Raw genomic sequence first — 15,504 nt, 5'->3', positions numbered from 1 at the left:
TACTAATGATTGATAATTAACCATGATCATTTTTATATCTAATTTGTATTATGACTATTTTTATTTTAACTATTTTCTTTTTTTTTTTTTTTTTGAGATGGAGTCTTGCTCTGTCGCCCAGGCTGGGGTGCAGTGGCGCGATCTCGGCTCACTGCAAGCTCCGCCTCCTGGGTTCGCGCCATTCTCCTGCCTCAGCCTCCCGAGTAGCTGGGACTACAGGCACCCGCCACCGCGCCCGGCTAATTTTTTGTATTTTTAGTGGAGATGGGGTTTCACCATGTTAGCCAAGATGGTCTTGATCTCCTGACTTCGTGATCCTCCCACCTCGGCCTCCCAAAGTGCTGGGATTACAGGTGTGAGCCACCGCGCCCGGCCTATTTTCTTTATTATACTGAAACAGTTTGTGTCTTCAGTCTCTTGACTTGGCACCTAGGTAATCCTTCGCCCACAGATGAAAGTGGAGCTCTGCTGACACTGATGTCTTCTCCAGATTGTTGTCCAAATTCTTTCCCTTGGCTTTAAAGTGAGCCGGCGGTGTCCTGCTCCCAAGCCTGTGAGATGATGGGCACAGGCGACACTTTTTAGGACATGCCGATGTTTTCAGAAACAAAACAAGAAATGTTAGCCCTGAAATTCTCCATTTCACGTGTTCTTCCTGATATTAACCACACATTCTTTCTGATATTAACTACCACATCGTCTTTTTGCAATAATCTTGGCAGGGACAAATATGCTAGCCAGGGTCCACTAAATCGATTTCAAGCACGGAGGATGGGTCACACCAGGCACTTCAAAAGACCCGTCCCTGAGGCAGCGGAGACCCCGCCCCGCCCCGTCGCGCCCACTCCTTTCGGCCAATCACTGCAGCGGGGAGCAGCTATTTGAATGTCCCCGCCGCCTATCTGAAGGCCGCCCTGCTATTGGCCCGGCCGCGCCCCGCCCACCGTGGCCAGAGCTTCAAGTTCCGCAGCCCCAGCGCGGAGGGCGGAGACTGTGCCGACATGGAGCTGGGCTTCGCTGGCCGCCGGGTGCTGGTCACCGGGGCAGGCAAAGGTGGGCGGCGGGGAAAGGTGGGCAAAGGCCGGCGGCGGGCAGAGGCGGGCAGGGGACGCCCTCACTGAGCCCGCTCCCGGCAGGTATCGGGCGCGGCACGGTCCAGGCGCTGCACGCGGCGGGCGCGCGGGTGGTGGCTGTGAGCCGGACGCAGGGGGATCTTGACAGCCTTGTCCGCGAGGTAGGCCCCGCCGGGTCCCAGCGCTGCGAGGCGGCGAGCCAGGAGGGGGCGCCAGCGAGCGGGGGCGGTACCTCTGTGCGCGACTCCGCCTCCCCTCGCGGGCGCTGCGCTTCTCACCGCGGCCTGGGCGCCCTGGCACCGTCTCTCGGGGCTGGTGGCCTGCGTGGGCGGCCGGGTGGCCGGCAGAGCCGCCAGGGCCCCCGGGCTCAGCAAGAGGCCTAAATGGCTGCGAAGCAGGCCCCGGGCAGGAGTCGCTCGGGCGCAGGGAGGAAGTGAACCGGCCGGAGGGAGCGCCCGGCTGCTGGCCCCACAGTCCTGACACCTCCGGAACTCCTAATCCTTTACTTGTCCGGCTGAAAGGTCACCAGCCCCAGTCCCCAGCTGTGCCGCTTGCTGGGCACAGAGCCTCTGGTTACTGCCCCCTGATACACACAGTGCCCGGGGATAGAACCCGTGTGCGTGGACCTGGGTGACTGGGAGGCCACCGAGCGGGCGCTGGGCAGCGTGGGCCCCGTGGACCTGCTGGTGAACAACGCCGCTGTCGCCCTGCTGCAGCCCTTCCTGGAGGTCACCAAGGAGGCCTTTGACAGGTGAGCCTGTGAGCGCGGAGGAACCTCAGGGAGGGGCTGTCCCGGAGGAGGCAGCAGCCCTAATCTCTGACCAGGGTCTGTGCTTCGGCCTCTAGATCCGTTGAGGTGAACCTGCGTGCGGCCATCCAGGTGTCACAGGTGAGCCGCCCTGTGGGCTGGACGGGAATTCTGGTGAGTGATGCCAGCTCTGCTTCACCGTCTCGCTGCAATTCCAGATTGTAGCCAGGGGCTTAATAGCCCGGGGAGTCCCAGGGGCCATCGTGAATGTCTCCAGCCAGGGCTCCAAGCGGGCAGTAACTAACCATAGCGTCTACTGTGAGTGCCCCAGCTGTGTCCTCAGCCCCACCCCAGCCCCAGCCTCACCCTCATCACCCACCCCAGCCCCAGCCTCACCCTCATCACCCACCCCAGCCCCAGCCTCACCCTCATCACCCACCCCAGCCCCAGCCTCACCCTCATCACCCACCCCAGCCCCAGCCTCACCCTCATCACCCACCCCAGCCCCAGCCAGCTTGGGTTCCTCTTCATAGGCTCCACCAAGGGTGCCCTGGACATGCTAACCAAGGTGATGGCCCTAGAGCTCGGGCCCCACAAGGTGAGCAGGGCTGGGGTACCTCCCCCAACCTAGGCCACCCCACTTGCCCTGCTGACCCCAGCTGTCCCGGTGTAGATCCGAGTGAATGCAGTAAACCCCACAGTGGTGATGACGCCCATGGGCCAGGCGGCCTGGAGTGACCCCCACAAAGCCAAGACTATGCTGGACCGAATCCCACTTGGCAAGTTTGCTGGTGAGTCAGGTGGGAGCCCAGCCAGCGTGGTGCCAGTAGTCCCTGTGCTTGCCCTGGGCAGAGGTGGGAGGGAGAGATAGGCGGCAGCCTCCTTCCTCTCTGCCCTGACCCCGCCCTGCCCACAGAGGTAGAGCACGTGGTGGACGCCATCCTCTTTCTGCTGAGTGACCGAAGCGGCATGACCACGGGTTCCACTATGCCGGTGGAAGGGGGCTTCTGGGCCTGCTGAGCTCCCTCCACACACCTCAAACCCCATGCCGTGCCTATCCTACCCCCAATCCCTCCAATAAACCTGATTCTGCTGCCCAGGCTATGTGCTATTCCTAGGCTGCCAGCAGGTAGCTGGGGGCTTGGGGCCAGGTGTGGAATGTGGGCAGAGACTCATGACATTCACATTCCAATCCAAGGGGGAGCCTGGCTCCCACTCCTGAGGTTTTCAGGCCTGGCCAGTTCTCTGTCAGGGAGGTGGGAGGTGGTGAAAGGTCAGCTCCCAAAGAGGGTGGTGAATTTCAGCAAGGTTGGCCTTTGGGCCTGTCCGGAACCTCTGGGGTGAGATGGTGTGTGCATGTAAGTGTTGGTCACCTGCTCTGTGAGTGTACGGTTGGCTCCTTTTCCTTCAAGCTAATGAGTAAGACAAAAGGGAAACAAGGAGGACATCAAGCTTCTCCACTTCGTCGGTGATCTAAGCCACTTTGTTGAATCAGATATGGTTTTCGGAAACTAGAAGAGTGTTTCCTCAACTTGTGCTATTCACAACGTAATGAGCACAGACACAGCACCCTGAAGTCTAATCTGCATTTTATCATCTTAAGTCTAGACAAGTAACCGTAAGTCAAGCCTTCTCCCACCATAGCTGATTTCGAGCTATCAGTTAGATGTCATTGAACGTGGAGCTGGAGGAGATGCCCTCGGCACCCCGTTATATGGTGTTTGTGTCCATAGGTCCCACAGATGTACATAACCCAGGGGCAGAGAAAACAGTCGTGTATGCAGAAATAACTAGGAAATGACGTTTGCTGATTTTGCTTTTAATAACACAAATTGGAAACTTCTATAATTTAATTAATGATGGTTAACAACTGGCTAGCAAAATTCTTGAGAATTCAGCAGTCGGCTTTCCTGAGCCAGTAGGAGCTGCCCCCACACAGCCCAAGGCGGAATCAGACGGTGGTCCTCATGGCACCCTCCAGTCCCGAGTGACTCCAATCCCGGTACCATAGCTCGGGGCCCACCGTTTCTGGCTTCAGTGTCAGTGGACTGTGCTGGGTCGCTGCTCTCTTCGCTCTCCACACCACACCCCGACCCCTGTGCCCTCCTCCATTCTGCCCCTCTGCCTGGATTGCCCTTACTCCCAGTGCCAGCCGGAGGAGCTGAGGGATGGGGGGAGGCTGCCTCGGCTCCCATGAGGCTCAGAGGCCTGACCTGCTTCAGCCTCTTTTCAGACCGCCCCGGTCAGCACAACAGGAGCTGCCTGAGAACCAGCCCGCCCCTCCCCGACATGTGCCGCCCCAGAGGCACAAATCAGCCTGAGGGAGGCCTTGTACACAGCCAAGCAATCATCCCTAGGGCTCAATGCAGTAGCTATTGCTTTGATCTGGGTGGGCTCCTTTGGGGGCTGAGCAGCTCAGCAGGCCCCTCTTCCCCTGGGGTAGGGAGGAAGCTTAGTGCTGCCTTTGGGAACTCAGCTCTGAGGTGTGGCTGGGGTGAGGTGCGGCTGGGGTGAGGTGCGGCTGGGGTGAGGTGCGGCTGGGGCAAAGTGCGGCTGGGATGTGATGGACCCTCTGCACCATCACGTGGGGGAATTAGGAACAAACCGCCCCAGGGCAGAAGAGCAGGTAGTGAGACGCAAGAGGTGTAGGTGGAGAATGTTTATTGTATAAAATAAGAAGGGGCTGCCCCACCTCGGGGCACAATGAACAGAACTCCCCCCCACCCTCCCCCTCCAGGGAAGCCCATCCTGGGGCTTCCCTGCACCTGCCCCTGCAGCCCTGAGGGAGACCCTGCTCCCTCCCGGCCTCCGGCGGGGGCCAGGGAAGGCTGGAGCCACACCCCAGAATGAGGCGGCAGAGAGGACAGGATCCTGCCACCCAGCCTCATCCCCATGCTTTCCCCCCGTCCACCCCCGCCGCTCCCCACAGCCGACTCCGGGACACCACACGTCTCAACACAACAGCGGACACGCCCAGGGCTGCTCCCCGCCAGCCCTCAGGCTCCGGTGGGCCAGGGCTCTAGAAGACAGTGCACTTCTTCCCCGGCTTCTTCACGGGGGGCGGGCAGAGCACCGCGCGGATTGCCTCGTCAAACACTGTCTTCAGGCCCCGCTGGGTCAGGGCTGAGCACTCCAGGTATTTCACAGAGCCTAGCGGCAGCAAGGAGGGAAGACAGTGAGGGTGGGGTACGGGGAGGCCCTTCCCGCGCCTGCCCGCCCCTCCCCTGCAGGCTGCCAGCGCCTACCCACCGATCTCCCGGGCCATGGCCAGGCCCTGTGGGTAGGTGATGGGCGCCAGCTTCTTGTCCCGCAGCCGCTCAATGGTGTCCTTGTCGTCGCGGAGGTCCAGCTTGGTGCCCACCAGGAGGATGGGCGTCTGGGGGCAGTGGTGCCGCACCTCCGGGTACCACTGCAGGGACAGACGCTCTGACCCCTAGGCCCGCAGTCTGCTACCCCAGCCCCACCTGAGCAAGTCACGGCCCTCAGGGACTTTCCCTACTGCTCCAGAGCTACACTTGGCTCTTCTTCCTTCAAGGGGTGACCAGGTGCGGATTTGGTGGGGAGATACCAGGAACAAACACGCAGCCAGGGAACCTGGAGACCTCCCAGGGCCTCCCAGTCAAGGCCCATCCCCAGCAGCCAGAGAACCCCTCTGTTCTGAGAGCTGCAGCCACCACCACGGACCCCCATCAGCCCCCACGGTCATCTTCAGACCCCACTCCATGTGCCTACCCCAGGCAGAACCGTATCTCAATTGCCTCTAAAGGACAACTTGTCGGGGCAGGTACTGGGGCAAGCCCTCTCCCCATAGGAGCTCCCAGCCTTGCCCTACCTTGGCACGAACGTTCTCGAAGGAGGCGGGGCTCACCAGGGAGAAGCAGATCAGAAAGACATCCTTGGGAAAAAGGGGGGACCTGGTGGAGTGGTCAGGGGCTCCCCAGGGCCCTGCTCCCTCCCTCGTCCGGACCTCAGGGACCCACCCAGCTCCCAGGGCTGGCCCCACTGTCACCTACAGTCTGGGGATAGGAGAGTGGCCGCAGCCGATCGTAGTCCTCCTGACCCGCCGTGTCCCACAGCCCCAGGTTGACCGGTTTCCCGTCCACCATCACATTGGCAGAATAGTTGTCAAAACTGCAAAGCAGTGAGGGCAGCGTCAGGGCTTGGGAGGGGTCCCAGAAACCCCCAGCCCTGCTGGCCTGTGTCTTGGGGTTCACGAGTCTGCGCGGAACTAGAACTCTGGCCAGCACCTTGGCTCCAGCCGGGAAGCCCAGAGACAGGGCCACCTGAGCCGACGTGGAAGCCCAGGGGAGACCCTGCCCGTGTCCCCCCATGCCACACTCACACGGAGGGCCTGTGCGCTCCCGGAAAGCCCCCACACTCACACGGTGGGGATGTACTCTCCGGGGAAGGCGTTGGTCGTGTAGCTGATCAGCAAGCATGTCTTCCCCACGGCGCTGCGGACAGGGCAAGCCACGTGGCTCCCGGGCCCGGCCTCGGACCCTCTGCCCAGCAAGGGCAGCCCCCTCTCCCAGAGCCACGGCGAGTTAGGGCCGTCTGGGGTCGAGAGGGGGACCCAGCCCACCAGATCCGCGGCGACCTAGGGCTGGAGGACGACCAGGGCAGGCCGGGCTCCGGGGGCTGGGGTGGTGAATAAGGGCGCAGGGCGCCCAACACTGGGGCCCCAGGCAGAGGCCCCGACTCCGAGGCTGGCGGCAGGAGAGGGTGGGGCCGGCTGAGGGTTCAACCCAGGTGAGAGGCCTGGCCCCACCCACTGGGAGGACAGGGCGGCGGCCCCGCCTAGCCGGCAGCCAGCCCAAGCGGGAGCCGGGCAGCATCAGGTGGGCCCGAGCTGGAGGCCCGCGGACCCCGCCCCGCCCCACCCCGCCCTCCTCGGCCCCGGGACGCACGCGGCTCGGGCGGGGTACGGCGGGGCCGCCTCGCGAGGACCCGGGCGCCACCCCCGCCCCGCCCCGCCCCGGCTGCGCCCCAAGCCCCCGAGCCCCCCTCCCGCCCAGCCCAGCCGAGCGGCCTCCGGGCCGCGCACTCACCCGTCGCCGACCACCACGCACTTGATGGCCTGCATGGGCGCGGGCCGGGCGGCGGCGGGCGCGGCCGCGAGCCGAGCTGCGGAGAAATGCCCGGCGCCGCAGCGGCCGCGGACCCGAGCGCCGAGCGAGCGGCCGGAGACAGCCGAGCGCCGCCGAGCGCCAGGCGCGGAGACAGCCGAGCGCGGCTGGCGGGGGGCGGGGGCGGGAGGGGGGTGCCCGGCCGCGCGGCTGGCGGGGCGGGGCCGCCCGAACCCGGGCAGAGCTGCGCAAGCTGCGGCGCCCCCGCCTCCAGCGCGTCCCCGGCCTGGGGGTCTCCTGCGGGTCCCTCGGCGCGCAGCGCAGGCCGGAGAGAGCCCAGCGATCTGGACCCGGCGCGGAGGGCTCCGCGCGCTGCGCTTTCTCGGGGACCCGCCCCCTGCCGCCGGGAGCCAGCTGGGAACTCCGGGGTCTGCAGCCGCCCGAACCCCCAGACGGACAGCCCCCGCGGCCCTCCCGTCCCTCCAGGCAGCGGCGAGGAGGGGTGAACAGCCGCACCCCGGCAAGCCCTCCTTGCAGGGCTGGGGACAGAGGGCCGCGCGTTTAGAGAGAGGCACGGATGGTCGCGCGTTTGGAGAGAGAGGAGGGGCCAGAATGTATCACAAAGTGCAAGCGCGCTGTATTTCCAAACCCCGCCGCGCGCAGGCGGCCGCAGCGTTCACGGTGACATCGCCAAAGGCGAGGGGGAGACGCGCCCTCGGAACCCCTTCCCGGTGCGCTCCCACGTGGCGTCGACCGGGAAGAAGGGGCGGGTAGGGAGCCCTTCCCAGGCGCCTCCCACGGGGTTGCCCGGCGGCCCCGGCACCACCTCCAGTCGCCGCAACCCCCGCGTGGAACAGACGACCCGGGTCTCAAAGAGGCGGCGCGGGCGGGACGCAGCCCCTGGTCCATCTCGGGCGCCGCCTGATGCACTCCTACTGCGCCCGGGTCCTCCCGGCCTGTCTCACTTTGGGGGGCTCAGGGTCCTCACGGGGGACCCCTGCACGTAAGCTAGGACGGCGTTCTGCAGGAAGCTCGCCCTCTGGGCCTCCTCGTCCCGGATGCGGGCGATCTCCGCCTCCCGGAGTCGCAGCTTCTCCCGGAGAGACGCGTTCTCGCTCTCCCTGTCCAGCAGCGCCTCTCGGTGGTCGCTCGCCATCACTGCAGGGCCAGGAGCGCAGTGAGCGGACGCAGCCCCAGCGCACTGTAGCACGGCCTCGGCACAGGAGACCTGGCCAGCCCCGCTCCCTGGCTAGCCTCACGTCCCACCAGTGGGCGGCGGGAGGACAAGGGTCTGGCTCACCTTTCAGCTGGCGCTCCAGGGCCGCCGCCTTCTCCCTCAGCGCCTCCTGAGCCGCCAGCTCCGCCTGCAGCCGGCCGTTCTGCTCCTGCAGCTCCACGCGCACCCTGCTCACCTCGGCCACCCTTTCCTGGTCCTTGAGGCTCAGCTCCTGCCAGGCACGAAGGTTGGGGAGTGAGGCGAGGGGTGGGGGCTAGCACGCCCGGGGCCCCCCACCGGAGCCCCGGCTACCTGCTGCAGCTCTTCCAGGCGCCGCCGCAGGCCCTCGACTTGTAGGCCCAGCTGGCTGGCCCGGGTCTGGGAGTCGGCCACCACCTGCTTCTGCTGTAGGCAAGCGCCCTGCGCCTCGTCCCGTGCCTGCGCCAGCAGTCTTAGCTTGTCCTCCAGGTGAGCCAGGCGCTGTTGCTGTGAGCACAGGAACCGCCACGGAGCATGAGGGGCCCAGCCTGAACTCACCTGAGGGAATGTCTGCATGGGCAGGACCCCACCTCTCTGCAGGACTGGCTGCTCTAGTTACTATGACTCTGAACTCGCTCCCCTGGCAGCCACCTCCTCCAGATGCCCTCTGGGCTCTCCTCCTCCCTCTTTGGTCACACCACCCCTCCCGTCCATTCATGCGTGTAGTCACAGGCTGCAGAGATGGGCCAAACCTCTCCGCCATCTCAGGCCTTGATCCAAGGCTGAAGGTGACCCGACAGTGTCCAGGGTGTGCTGATCTGACTTCAACACCACACTCCCGTCTCCCCACTCAGACGGCAGCTCTGGAGTCTGCACGTGGGCCGCAATGCCCGGCAGCCTGGCTCCCCCAGAGGGTGGCGGACATGTGTGGCTCACCTCCTCCAGGCGGGCCTGGCTCTTGGCCTTGATCAGCTCCTCCTCAGCCTGGCCACGCTCACTGAGTGCTGCTGCTTTCACTCGGCTCAGCTCCTGCACAGACGGCCACCTGCCAGCCCGTTCTCCTGTCCCTGGCCCAGGGCCCTTCTCTCTCTGGCCCATCCAGCCAACCCCAGCCAGGGGGGCTCGTCTCTGCCAGCCTCCTGAGGGCCACGCAGCTGCTCTGCCACCTAGCTCGCTGGGCAAGGTTCCTAAGGCCAAGGAAGCCCGAATGCCACCTAAGTCCCTCTAGCTTCTTGGGCACACTGGTGGGTGGGTCCCCAAGGCGGGGCCTGTGAGGCTCTGAGAACAGGAAGAGGTCTCTGGTCCTGAGGCGGTGAACACCAGGGGCCCCTGCCTTGTTCAGCCCAGGGCTAAGGCAGAGCTTGGCCCTGCCTGGTGGGCACTCACCTCCTCCAGGGACAGCCGCGCGGCCTCCAGCCTCTGCACCCGCTCCTGCATGGCCTTCTCACTCTCCTCCAGGTGACGGGTCATATGCTCCACCTGCTCAGGGGCAGGGATTGTGGGGCCGGACTGGAGAGCGGGGCCTCCCTACCTTCCCCTCATCGACTCCCCACCCTGGAAGGCAGGTGTCTCTTGGGAACCTTGTTCATCCTGAGAAAGCACTGCCTCAGATGGCCTAGCAGGAAACTACCCCAGCATGCACACCCTGAATGAGTGGGGCTTAGTGTCTCTTTAACGGCAGCCTGTACTACGGCTCAGACATTGCCAGGGTCCCCCCGACCCACCCCCAATAGGAGGTTCTGGGTCTGACATCTGCTCAGGCTGGCAAAATACGGCCACCCAGTGACCCAAGATTGGCAAGGGAAGCTCCCACCAGGTGTGTGCTTTGGGGACACCTGCGTGACACCAAGGCCAGATACTGAGATGTGTTAGAGGCCAACGAAGAGGGCACCTCCTTGATGCGCAGGCTTTCTGAGTCCTCCAGGCTTTGTCTGCATCTTCTCTTCTCCATGTCCAGGCGCTCTGGAAGCCCAGGGCGGGCAGAGCATGCGTGAGTATCCTCTGGGGGCCCCCGTCCCCCGGTGCCCATCCCCAGGCCCCTCCACAGCAGGCCTGCCCATGCTCACCCTCGGCCTGGATGGCCCGCATCTTCAGCTCAGCTGACATGCTGGTCAGCTCCTGCCTGGTCTGGAACAGCTGCTCCTGCTGACACCTGAACTTCCGCTCCAACTCGTCTACCTGAAAGCCGGCACCAGGGAGGGAAGCTGCAGCCCAGCCCTACCGCGCCCACCCTGGGCTCCCTGGCACCACCACAGCTACCTGGTTTTGCAGAAGCAGGTTCTTTTCATTGGCAGCAGACAAGTCTCTGAGGAGCTTAGACTCCCGCTCTGCAGCTTCCTGGGAGGAGAACGGGGTATGGGCAGTGAGGGTCACGAAGCCACCACGCACCCCTTGGCCCATCCCTCTCAAGCCCTGCCCACCCACCTGCTGCTCCAGCTTGAGCTCCTTGGCCTGCCTCTGTGACAGGCTCAGCTGCTCCTGTTCCGCTGTGGCCAGGAGCTCCCCCAGGTCCTGGGCCTTCTGCTCCGACAGAGCCAGGGCGGCCTCTGTCATCTGCAGCCTGCAGAAAGGAAGGGCACCACCCCCGCCCCGGCTGGAGTTTCACATGCCTTACAAAGGCCTCGCTGCTCTCACTGTTGCTGGGCACCTAGTCAACCCCAGCCAGCACCCGCCTCCTCCAGGAAGGCTTCTGGGTTACTGCCCCAGCCTCACCATTTCCCACCTCTGCTTTGCAAACAGGACTTGCACACAGGCTCACACCACCCTCCTCTGCCCTGTGGTCACGTCTCTGAAGTATCCTGAGGCCACCCCCCACTTACTTGGCCTTGAGAGCGTTGATGATGGAGTGCCTCTCATTCAGGGCTTCCTGAAGCTGCCCTACATGGGCTGCTGACGCCCTGTGGGCAGAGAGGAGGGTGCAGAGAGTAACCCAAACCCCAGAGCGCTCCCATACCCCTCTGGCCTTGGTAGCTGCTGCTGTTTCTTAAGCATCTATGGTCGTCTGGGCACTGAGCCTCCAGCCACCTCCTCGTGGCCTCACTCGTGGGCTCAGGTTGGTCCCATCTGAGTCTGAGCCAGGACCTGATCCCTGGAGCCTCACCCTGCCCCTGCTCTGGGCCCGCTCACCTGCTGCTCTTGGCCATCTCTTCTCGCTGCTTATCAATAGTCTCCATCAAGTCCAGGAACTGGGGACAGAGACAGCCGCAGCCCTGTCAGGGCACCTGCAGCCTGTCCACCTGACCTTCTCAGGGGGAAGGAGAGCTGGCGCCCACCAACGCAGCAAGGCAGCGAAGGGTTCCACCCACAGTGCCCTGTCTCCTTCACAGGAAGGGTGGCCCCTGCAGAGCGAGGCCTCGGGGCTCAGACGCCAGCTCCCCAAGGAAGTCCACCTGCAGGAGATCAGACCAGGAGGCCGCCCCTCCTTCCTGGTACCAGCCACTCAGAGGCTCCAGGGCCCCGAGGAAGGGAAGGTGGGCAGACCACGGGGCTGAGGAAGGAAGGACATGGCCAGGCCCTCCAGCCATAAGCAGCTCCAAGATCAGTGAAGGCGCCATCCTCACCTGCTTGGACTTCTCCTCCCGGAGGTGCTGGACCTCCTTACTGAGGACGTGAGTGCGGGCTTGGTTCTCCTGGAAGGTGGTGAGCCGGTCCTGGCTGTGGCCCATGGCTTGCTCTGCAGAAGGAGCTGTGTCAGCTGGGCATGGGGGCTCATGCCTGGAATCCCAGCACTTTGGGAGGTCGAGGTGGGTGGATCACCTGAGGTCAGGGGTTCCAGACCAGCCTGGCCAACATGGTGAAACACCATCTCTACTAAAAATACAAAAAATTAGCTGGGCATGGTAGCGCACACCTGTAATCCCAGTTACTCGGGAGGCTGAGACAGGAAAATCGCTTGAACCCGGGAGGTGGAGGTTGCAGTGAGCCGAGATTGCGCCACTGCACTCCAGCCTGGGTGACTGAGTGAAACTGAGTCTCACACACACACACACACACACACACACACAAAGGAGCTGTGTCACCCCAGGGCTGCTTAGCCTCAGGAGTAGCTGGTGGCCACCAGCCCTGCACCCAGCGGCTGGCTGCTTGGGAATCTATGCTGTGTGGGGCAACGTCTCACCCGGCAAGTCAGGGGTGCCCCCTCAGTGCATGAGGGGTGGAAGTGCTTCCTGGGGTTCGGGCTGTGAGCAGGAGCCTCCTGGTGTTGGGGAGTGCGTGCACACGTGGGGCAGAGGTGCAAAAGGCGAGGGCCCTCCTGGGGCATCTGGCCACCATCCCAAAGGTCAAGGGGCACTGCACAATGCTGAGGCAAATGCTGTGCCCAGCTCATGTTCTGGAAAGATCTGGGTGGCATGTGGCGAGGAGGCAGAGGTCAGGAGCGACGACAACAACCAGGGCAGTGCCGAGGCAAAGCCAGGGACGGTGTAGCTGGAGCCAGAGGCCAGGCAGAGCCAGCAAGAGGGGTGAGCCCTCAGCACAGGGGCTGGAAGAGGCTGCCGCCGTGCGCGGATTAGGGAGTACGGGGGGCCTGGCAAAGTCCCCAGCTGGGTCTGGGGCACTGGGGCCTAAGGCTGAGACATCAGCTGGAAGGATTCGGGGTCGCTGGTGGGAGGGAATGTGGAGGCCAGCACAGGCCAGGGGGCCCCACCTCACCTGACTCACATGCAGGGCCACAAACTCAGGGTGACCAGGGAGCTTTCCTGGCCAAGGCCTGGGCCACCTGAAGCATCAGCAAAGCCACTAAGGCCAGGGCTGTGAGCCACGCGGCCTCAGCTTCCCCAGCGGTGAAACGGGCACCCCTCTACTGCACAGGTCCTAAGAACTCAGCTAGTACACAGGGCGCCTCGGACAGTGCCCATGTGTGGTGAACGCCATTCAAGTGCCAAACAGGTGCCCCACGACCCCTCTGCTCCTTCCTGCTTCCCCTGGGCTCTCAAGCTGCTCTCCTCATCAGTTCCCGTCCTGAGCCCAGCACCCCGCCCTCAGTGGACAGGCCTCTGTCAAAGGCTCACACATCGCTTCACACAGCCCTGCACCGTACCCACGGCTCTGAGGACGTCTCCAGGGATGTTGTTCCCAGCCAGGTCCAGTCTCCACAGGGTTCTGTTGCTGGGGAGACAGTTCATGAGGGCCCGGCCCCCCAGGAGGCCAACATTATTCCAGCGCAGGTCTGGAAGGAAACCTGTAGTCACCAGACAGAATGCACCTGGCAGAGGGGGAGCTGGTCTGGCCGGGGTGCTTCCCTAGGGGGTACTGCCCTGTGGTCATCAACAGAGCAGGAATGCAGGCCAGACCCCTAGCCCCTCACTTCCCAGAGCAGAGGCAGCCTCAGAGGGATGAGGGAGCCCGAGGCGCCTGGGAGGCCTCACCCAGCTGCTGGAGGGTGGTGTTGCCCTTCAGGGCTAGGGCCAGCTCCTCGGCGCCCTTGTGACTGATCTGGTTGTTGCGGAGGTCCAGCTGCTGCAGGGCGCCGTTGGCCGCCAGGCCCCCGCAGAAGGTGGCGAAGGCATCGTCCCACGTGCCCAGGCTGTTCCACTCCAGCGTGAGGCTGCAGGAGGGGCAGAAGCCAGTGTTCACCCAGGGGACTGCCTGGCCTGTGGGGTTCAGGGCTTGGGGACGGGTGTGGGCTTGGGGTCTGATGGGCCGGAGCCTCTGCCTACCCCTGCCAACGTATGTGAAACATGGGCAACTGGCAATAGGGAACTCTTGGGCTGCAGAACCATGTGCTCTGGGGCCAATCCTCAACCACACAGAGACAGGGCCTGGGGTCGGGACCACCACCCACCTCTGAATGGACTTGTTCTGTTGGAGGAGTTTTCCCAGAGCCTCGGCCCCTGCGGCCCGAAGGTTGTTGCCCTAGGAGAGAAACAGGCCGGTAGTCACTCCCGTGCCCTGACTGGCTCTGAATTCCCACCCATGCCCCAAGGGCCTTGGTCAGCCAGGGAACAAGCCTGGGGTGCACCCTGCAGCCTCCCTCAGCTCCTGGGGTCCCTGTCTTCAGGGGGCTTCCAAGGGCCGGCTTGTTTGCCAATGTGAACTCTTGCTCCGGAGATGGTCACACACAGGAGGCCATCAGAGAACGGCCTGGGGACTCACAGACAGCTTCCAGCCACCTGCCCAGACCCCAGGCCCCGAGACCTGGCATCTTCCACCTCTCCTCTTGCCCTTGGGTGGCACACTCGGACACTCAAGAGTGCAGGTATCTCACCTTTAAGTCCAGAAAGCGCAGCACGGTGTTGGCACACAGGCCTCGGAGCAGCAGTGTGGCCCCTGTGTAAGAGGGGACGGCGGTCACTCTCTGCCCCTGCTGACCCCAAGGCCCTCCCCTTGGGCCCCTTTTCAGGGCAGCTCCCTAGACTCAGGAAGGGACAACTGTCCCGGTGGTCTGGGTTGGCGCTGGCCAAGAGTCTCGCTGTGAAGTCATGTTTGAAACACCTGCAGCCCCTGCCAGGCACCCAGCCGGCTCAGCACGCGGGAAACCAGGTAAGACCGGGAATGTTACGGCCTCTCCCTCGTCATACAGAGGAACTGCCCTCTACTCCCAGGTGCAGGAAGGGGCGCCCCTGCTCCCTCTAACTACGGCACAGGAAGAGGAGAGCCTGGAGAGGAAGCGACCTCTGGGGCTGCCGAGGCAATGGTGTGGGCAGCTAAGGAGCAAAGGGATCCACCCCGCCGCGCCTGCCCACCTTCCTCGCTGAGCATGCAGTCACTCAGGACCAGCTCCGTGCACAGCGTCTCCCTCGGCAGCAGCTTGCCCAGGGCCCTGCAGGTCTCCACCGTCAGGCTTTGCGTGGCCAGGTCCAGCCGGCCCCTGGGAAGCTGGTGCAGCTGCTGCAGGACAGCCTCCTGGGGCTCGGCCCCACTCTCCCTGCACAGGCGGCTGTAGGAGCGCCGGAACTCCTCCATGACCCGCGGGGCCGGCAGGGCCTCCTCCGCATGCTCCTGCAGCTGCTGAAAGGGAGCCGCGCGGTGCGGAGCAGTCCCAGCGCCGGGTACAGGAGACGGGGCCTCCGCCGACCCGGGCGAAGAGCAATCGGAGCGGGCTCCGCGGGCGGGAGGTCCTGGGAGCGCGCGGCTGGGCGGTAGTCAAGGTCCGCTTTGGGCTGGGGCCCCGCAGTGCTTGGGGACCACCCGTGCAGGAAGCAGGCAGGTGCGTCGCGCTCCCACACCCAGCCCTGCCCCGCCTGCAGCCCCGACCCCCGCCCTCGCGACAGCCGCGTCGGGGCCTCAGTATCCAGGAAGAACGAGGCGCGCCGGGAGAGGCCGCGGGAACTACAACTCCCAGCAGGCTCTGCGCAGGCAGCGCTTGGTGCGGGCCAATGAGAACAAAGGAACTGGCGCGCCCTTCGGGCCGCAAGCTGAGAGGGGGCAGCGCGCTCCAGGTTCATTGGCTAGGGGCATGAGGGTGGGGCCCCGGGAGCGCAC

General features: G+C 64.2%; 3 protein-coding genes across 6 annotated transcripts; 1 reads left to right on the top strand and 2 right to left on the bottom strand.

The window, feature by feature from the left end:
* The first annotated feature begins 949 nt into the window (after positions 1 to 949).
* On the top strand, positions 950 to 2,920 carry DCXR (dicarbonyl and L-xylulose reductase). 2 transcript variants are annotated; one of them, XM_054537418.2, is made up of 8 exons: positions 950 to 1,053; positions 1,137 to 1,234; positions 1,790 to 1,824; positions 1,920 to 1,962; positions 2,040 to 2,139; positions 2,355 to 2,419; positions 2,495 to 2,612; positions 2,738 to 2,920. In XM_054537418.2, the coding sequence occupies exons 1-8, from the start codon at positions 1,002 to 1,004 to the stop codon at positions 2,839 to 2,841; spliced, it is 615 nt and encodes a 204-aa protein (XP_054393393.2). In that variant the 5' UTR covers positions 950 to 1,001; the 3' UTR covers positions 2,842 to 2,920. The 2 variants fall into 2 exon arrangements, with proteins under 2 accessions (XP_054393393.2, XP_024090292.2); XM_024234524.3 differs by having other exon boundaries at positions 1,670 to 1,824.
* A 1,545-nt stretch (positions 2,921 to 4,465) lies between these two features.
* On the bottom strand, positions 4,466 to 7,066 carry RAC3 (Rac family small GTPase 3). 3 transcript variants are annotated; one of them, XM_024234521.3, is made up of 6 exons: positions 6,870 to 7,066; positions 6,204 to 6,275; positions 5,835 to 5,952; positions 5,654 to 5,716; positions 5,067 to 5,230; positions 4,466 to 4,971 (listed from the first exon to the last, which is right to left on the bottom strand). In XM_024234521.3, the coding sequence occupies exons 1-6, from the start codon at positions 6,902 to 6,904 to the stop codon at positions 4,911 to 4,913; spliced, it is 513 nt and encodes a 170-aa protein (XP_024090289.1). In that variant the 5' UTR covers positions 6,905 to 7,066; the 3' UTR covers positions 4,466 to 4,910. The 3 variants fall into 3 exon arrangements, with proteins under 3 accessions (XP_024090289.1, XP_024090288.1, XP_024090290.1); XM_024234520.3 differs by having other exon boundaries at positions 5,071 to 5,230; XM_024234522.3 differs by lacking the exon at positions 6,204 to 6,275 and having other exon boundaries at positions 5,071 to 5,230; positions 6,870 to 7,024.
* Positions 7,067 to 7,502: 436 nt separating this feature from the next.
* Positions 7,503 to 15,434, bottom strand: LRRC45 (leucine rich repeat containing 45). Its single transcript, XM_024234519.3, has 17 exons — positions 14,766 to 15,434; positions 14,288 to 14,349; positions 13,865 to 13,935; positions 13,449 to 13,627; positions 13,121 to 13,249; positions 11,643 to 11,755; positions 11,209 to 11,267; positions 10,902 to 10,979; positions 10,507 to 10,642; positions 10,342 to 10,419; positions 10,149 to 10,260; positions 9,974 to 10,044; positions 9,469 to 9,561; positions 9,019 to 9,111; positions 8,416 to 8,589; positions 8,188 to 8,335; positions 7,503 to 8,045 (listed from the first exon to the last, which is right to left on the bottom strand). Exons 1-17 carry the CDS (start codon positions 14,983 to 14,985, stop codon positions 7,849 to 7,851), a joined length of 2,013 nt encoding a protein of 670 aa, XP_024090287.1. The 5' UTR covers positions 14,986 to 15,434; the 3' UTR covers positions 7,503 to 7,848.
* Positions 15,435 to 15,504: the final 70 nt, after the last annotated feature.

Source organism: Pongo abelii, chromosome 19, assembly GCF_028885655.2.
Source record: "Pongo abelii isolate AG06213 chromosome 19, NHGRI_mPonAbe1-v2.0_pri, whole genome shotgun sequence".
NCBI classification, from domain to species: domain Eukaryota; kingdom Metazoa; phylum Chordata; class Mammalia; order Primates; family Hominidae; genus Pongo; species Pongo abelii.
The sequence above is the reverse complement of the archived record's forward strand: the minus strand, read 5'-3'. Positions and strand labels throughout refer to the sequence as shown.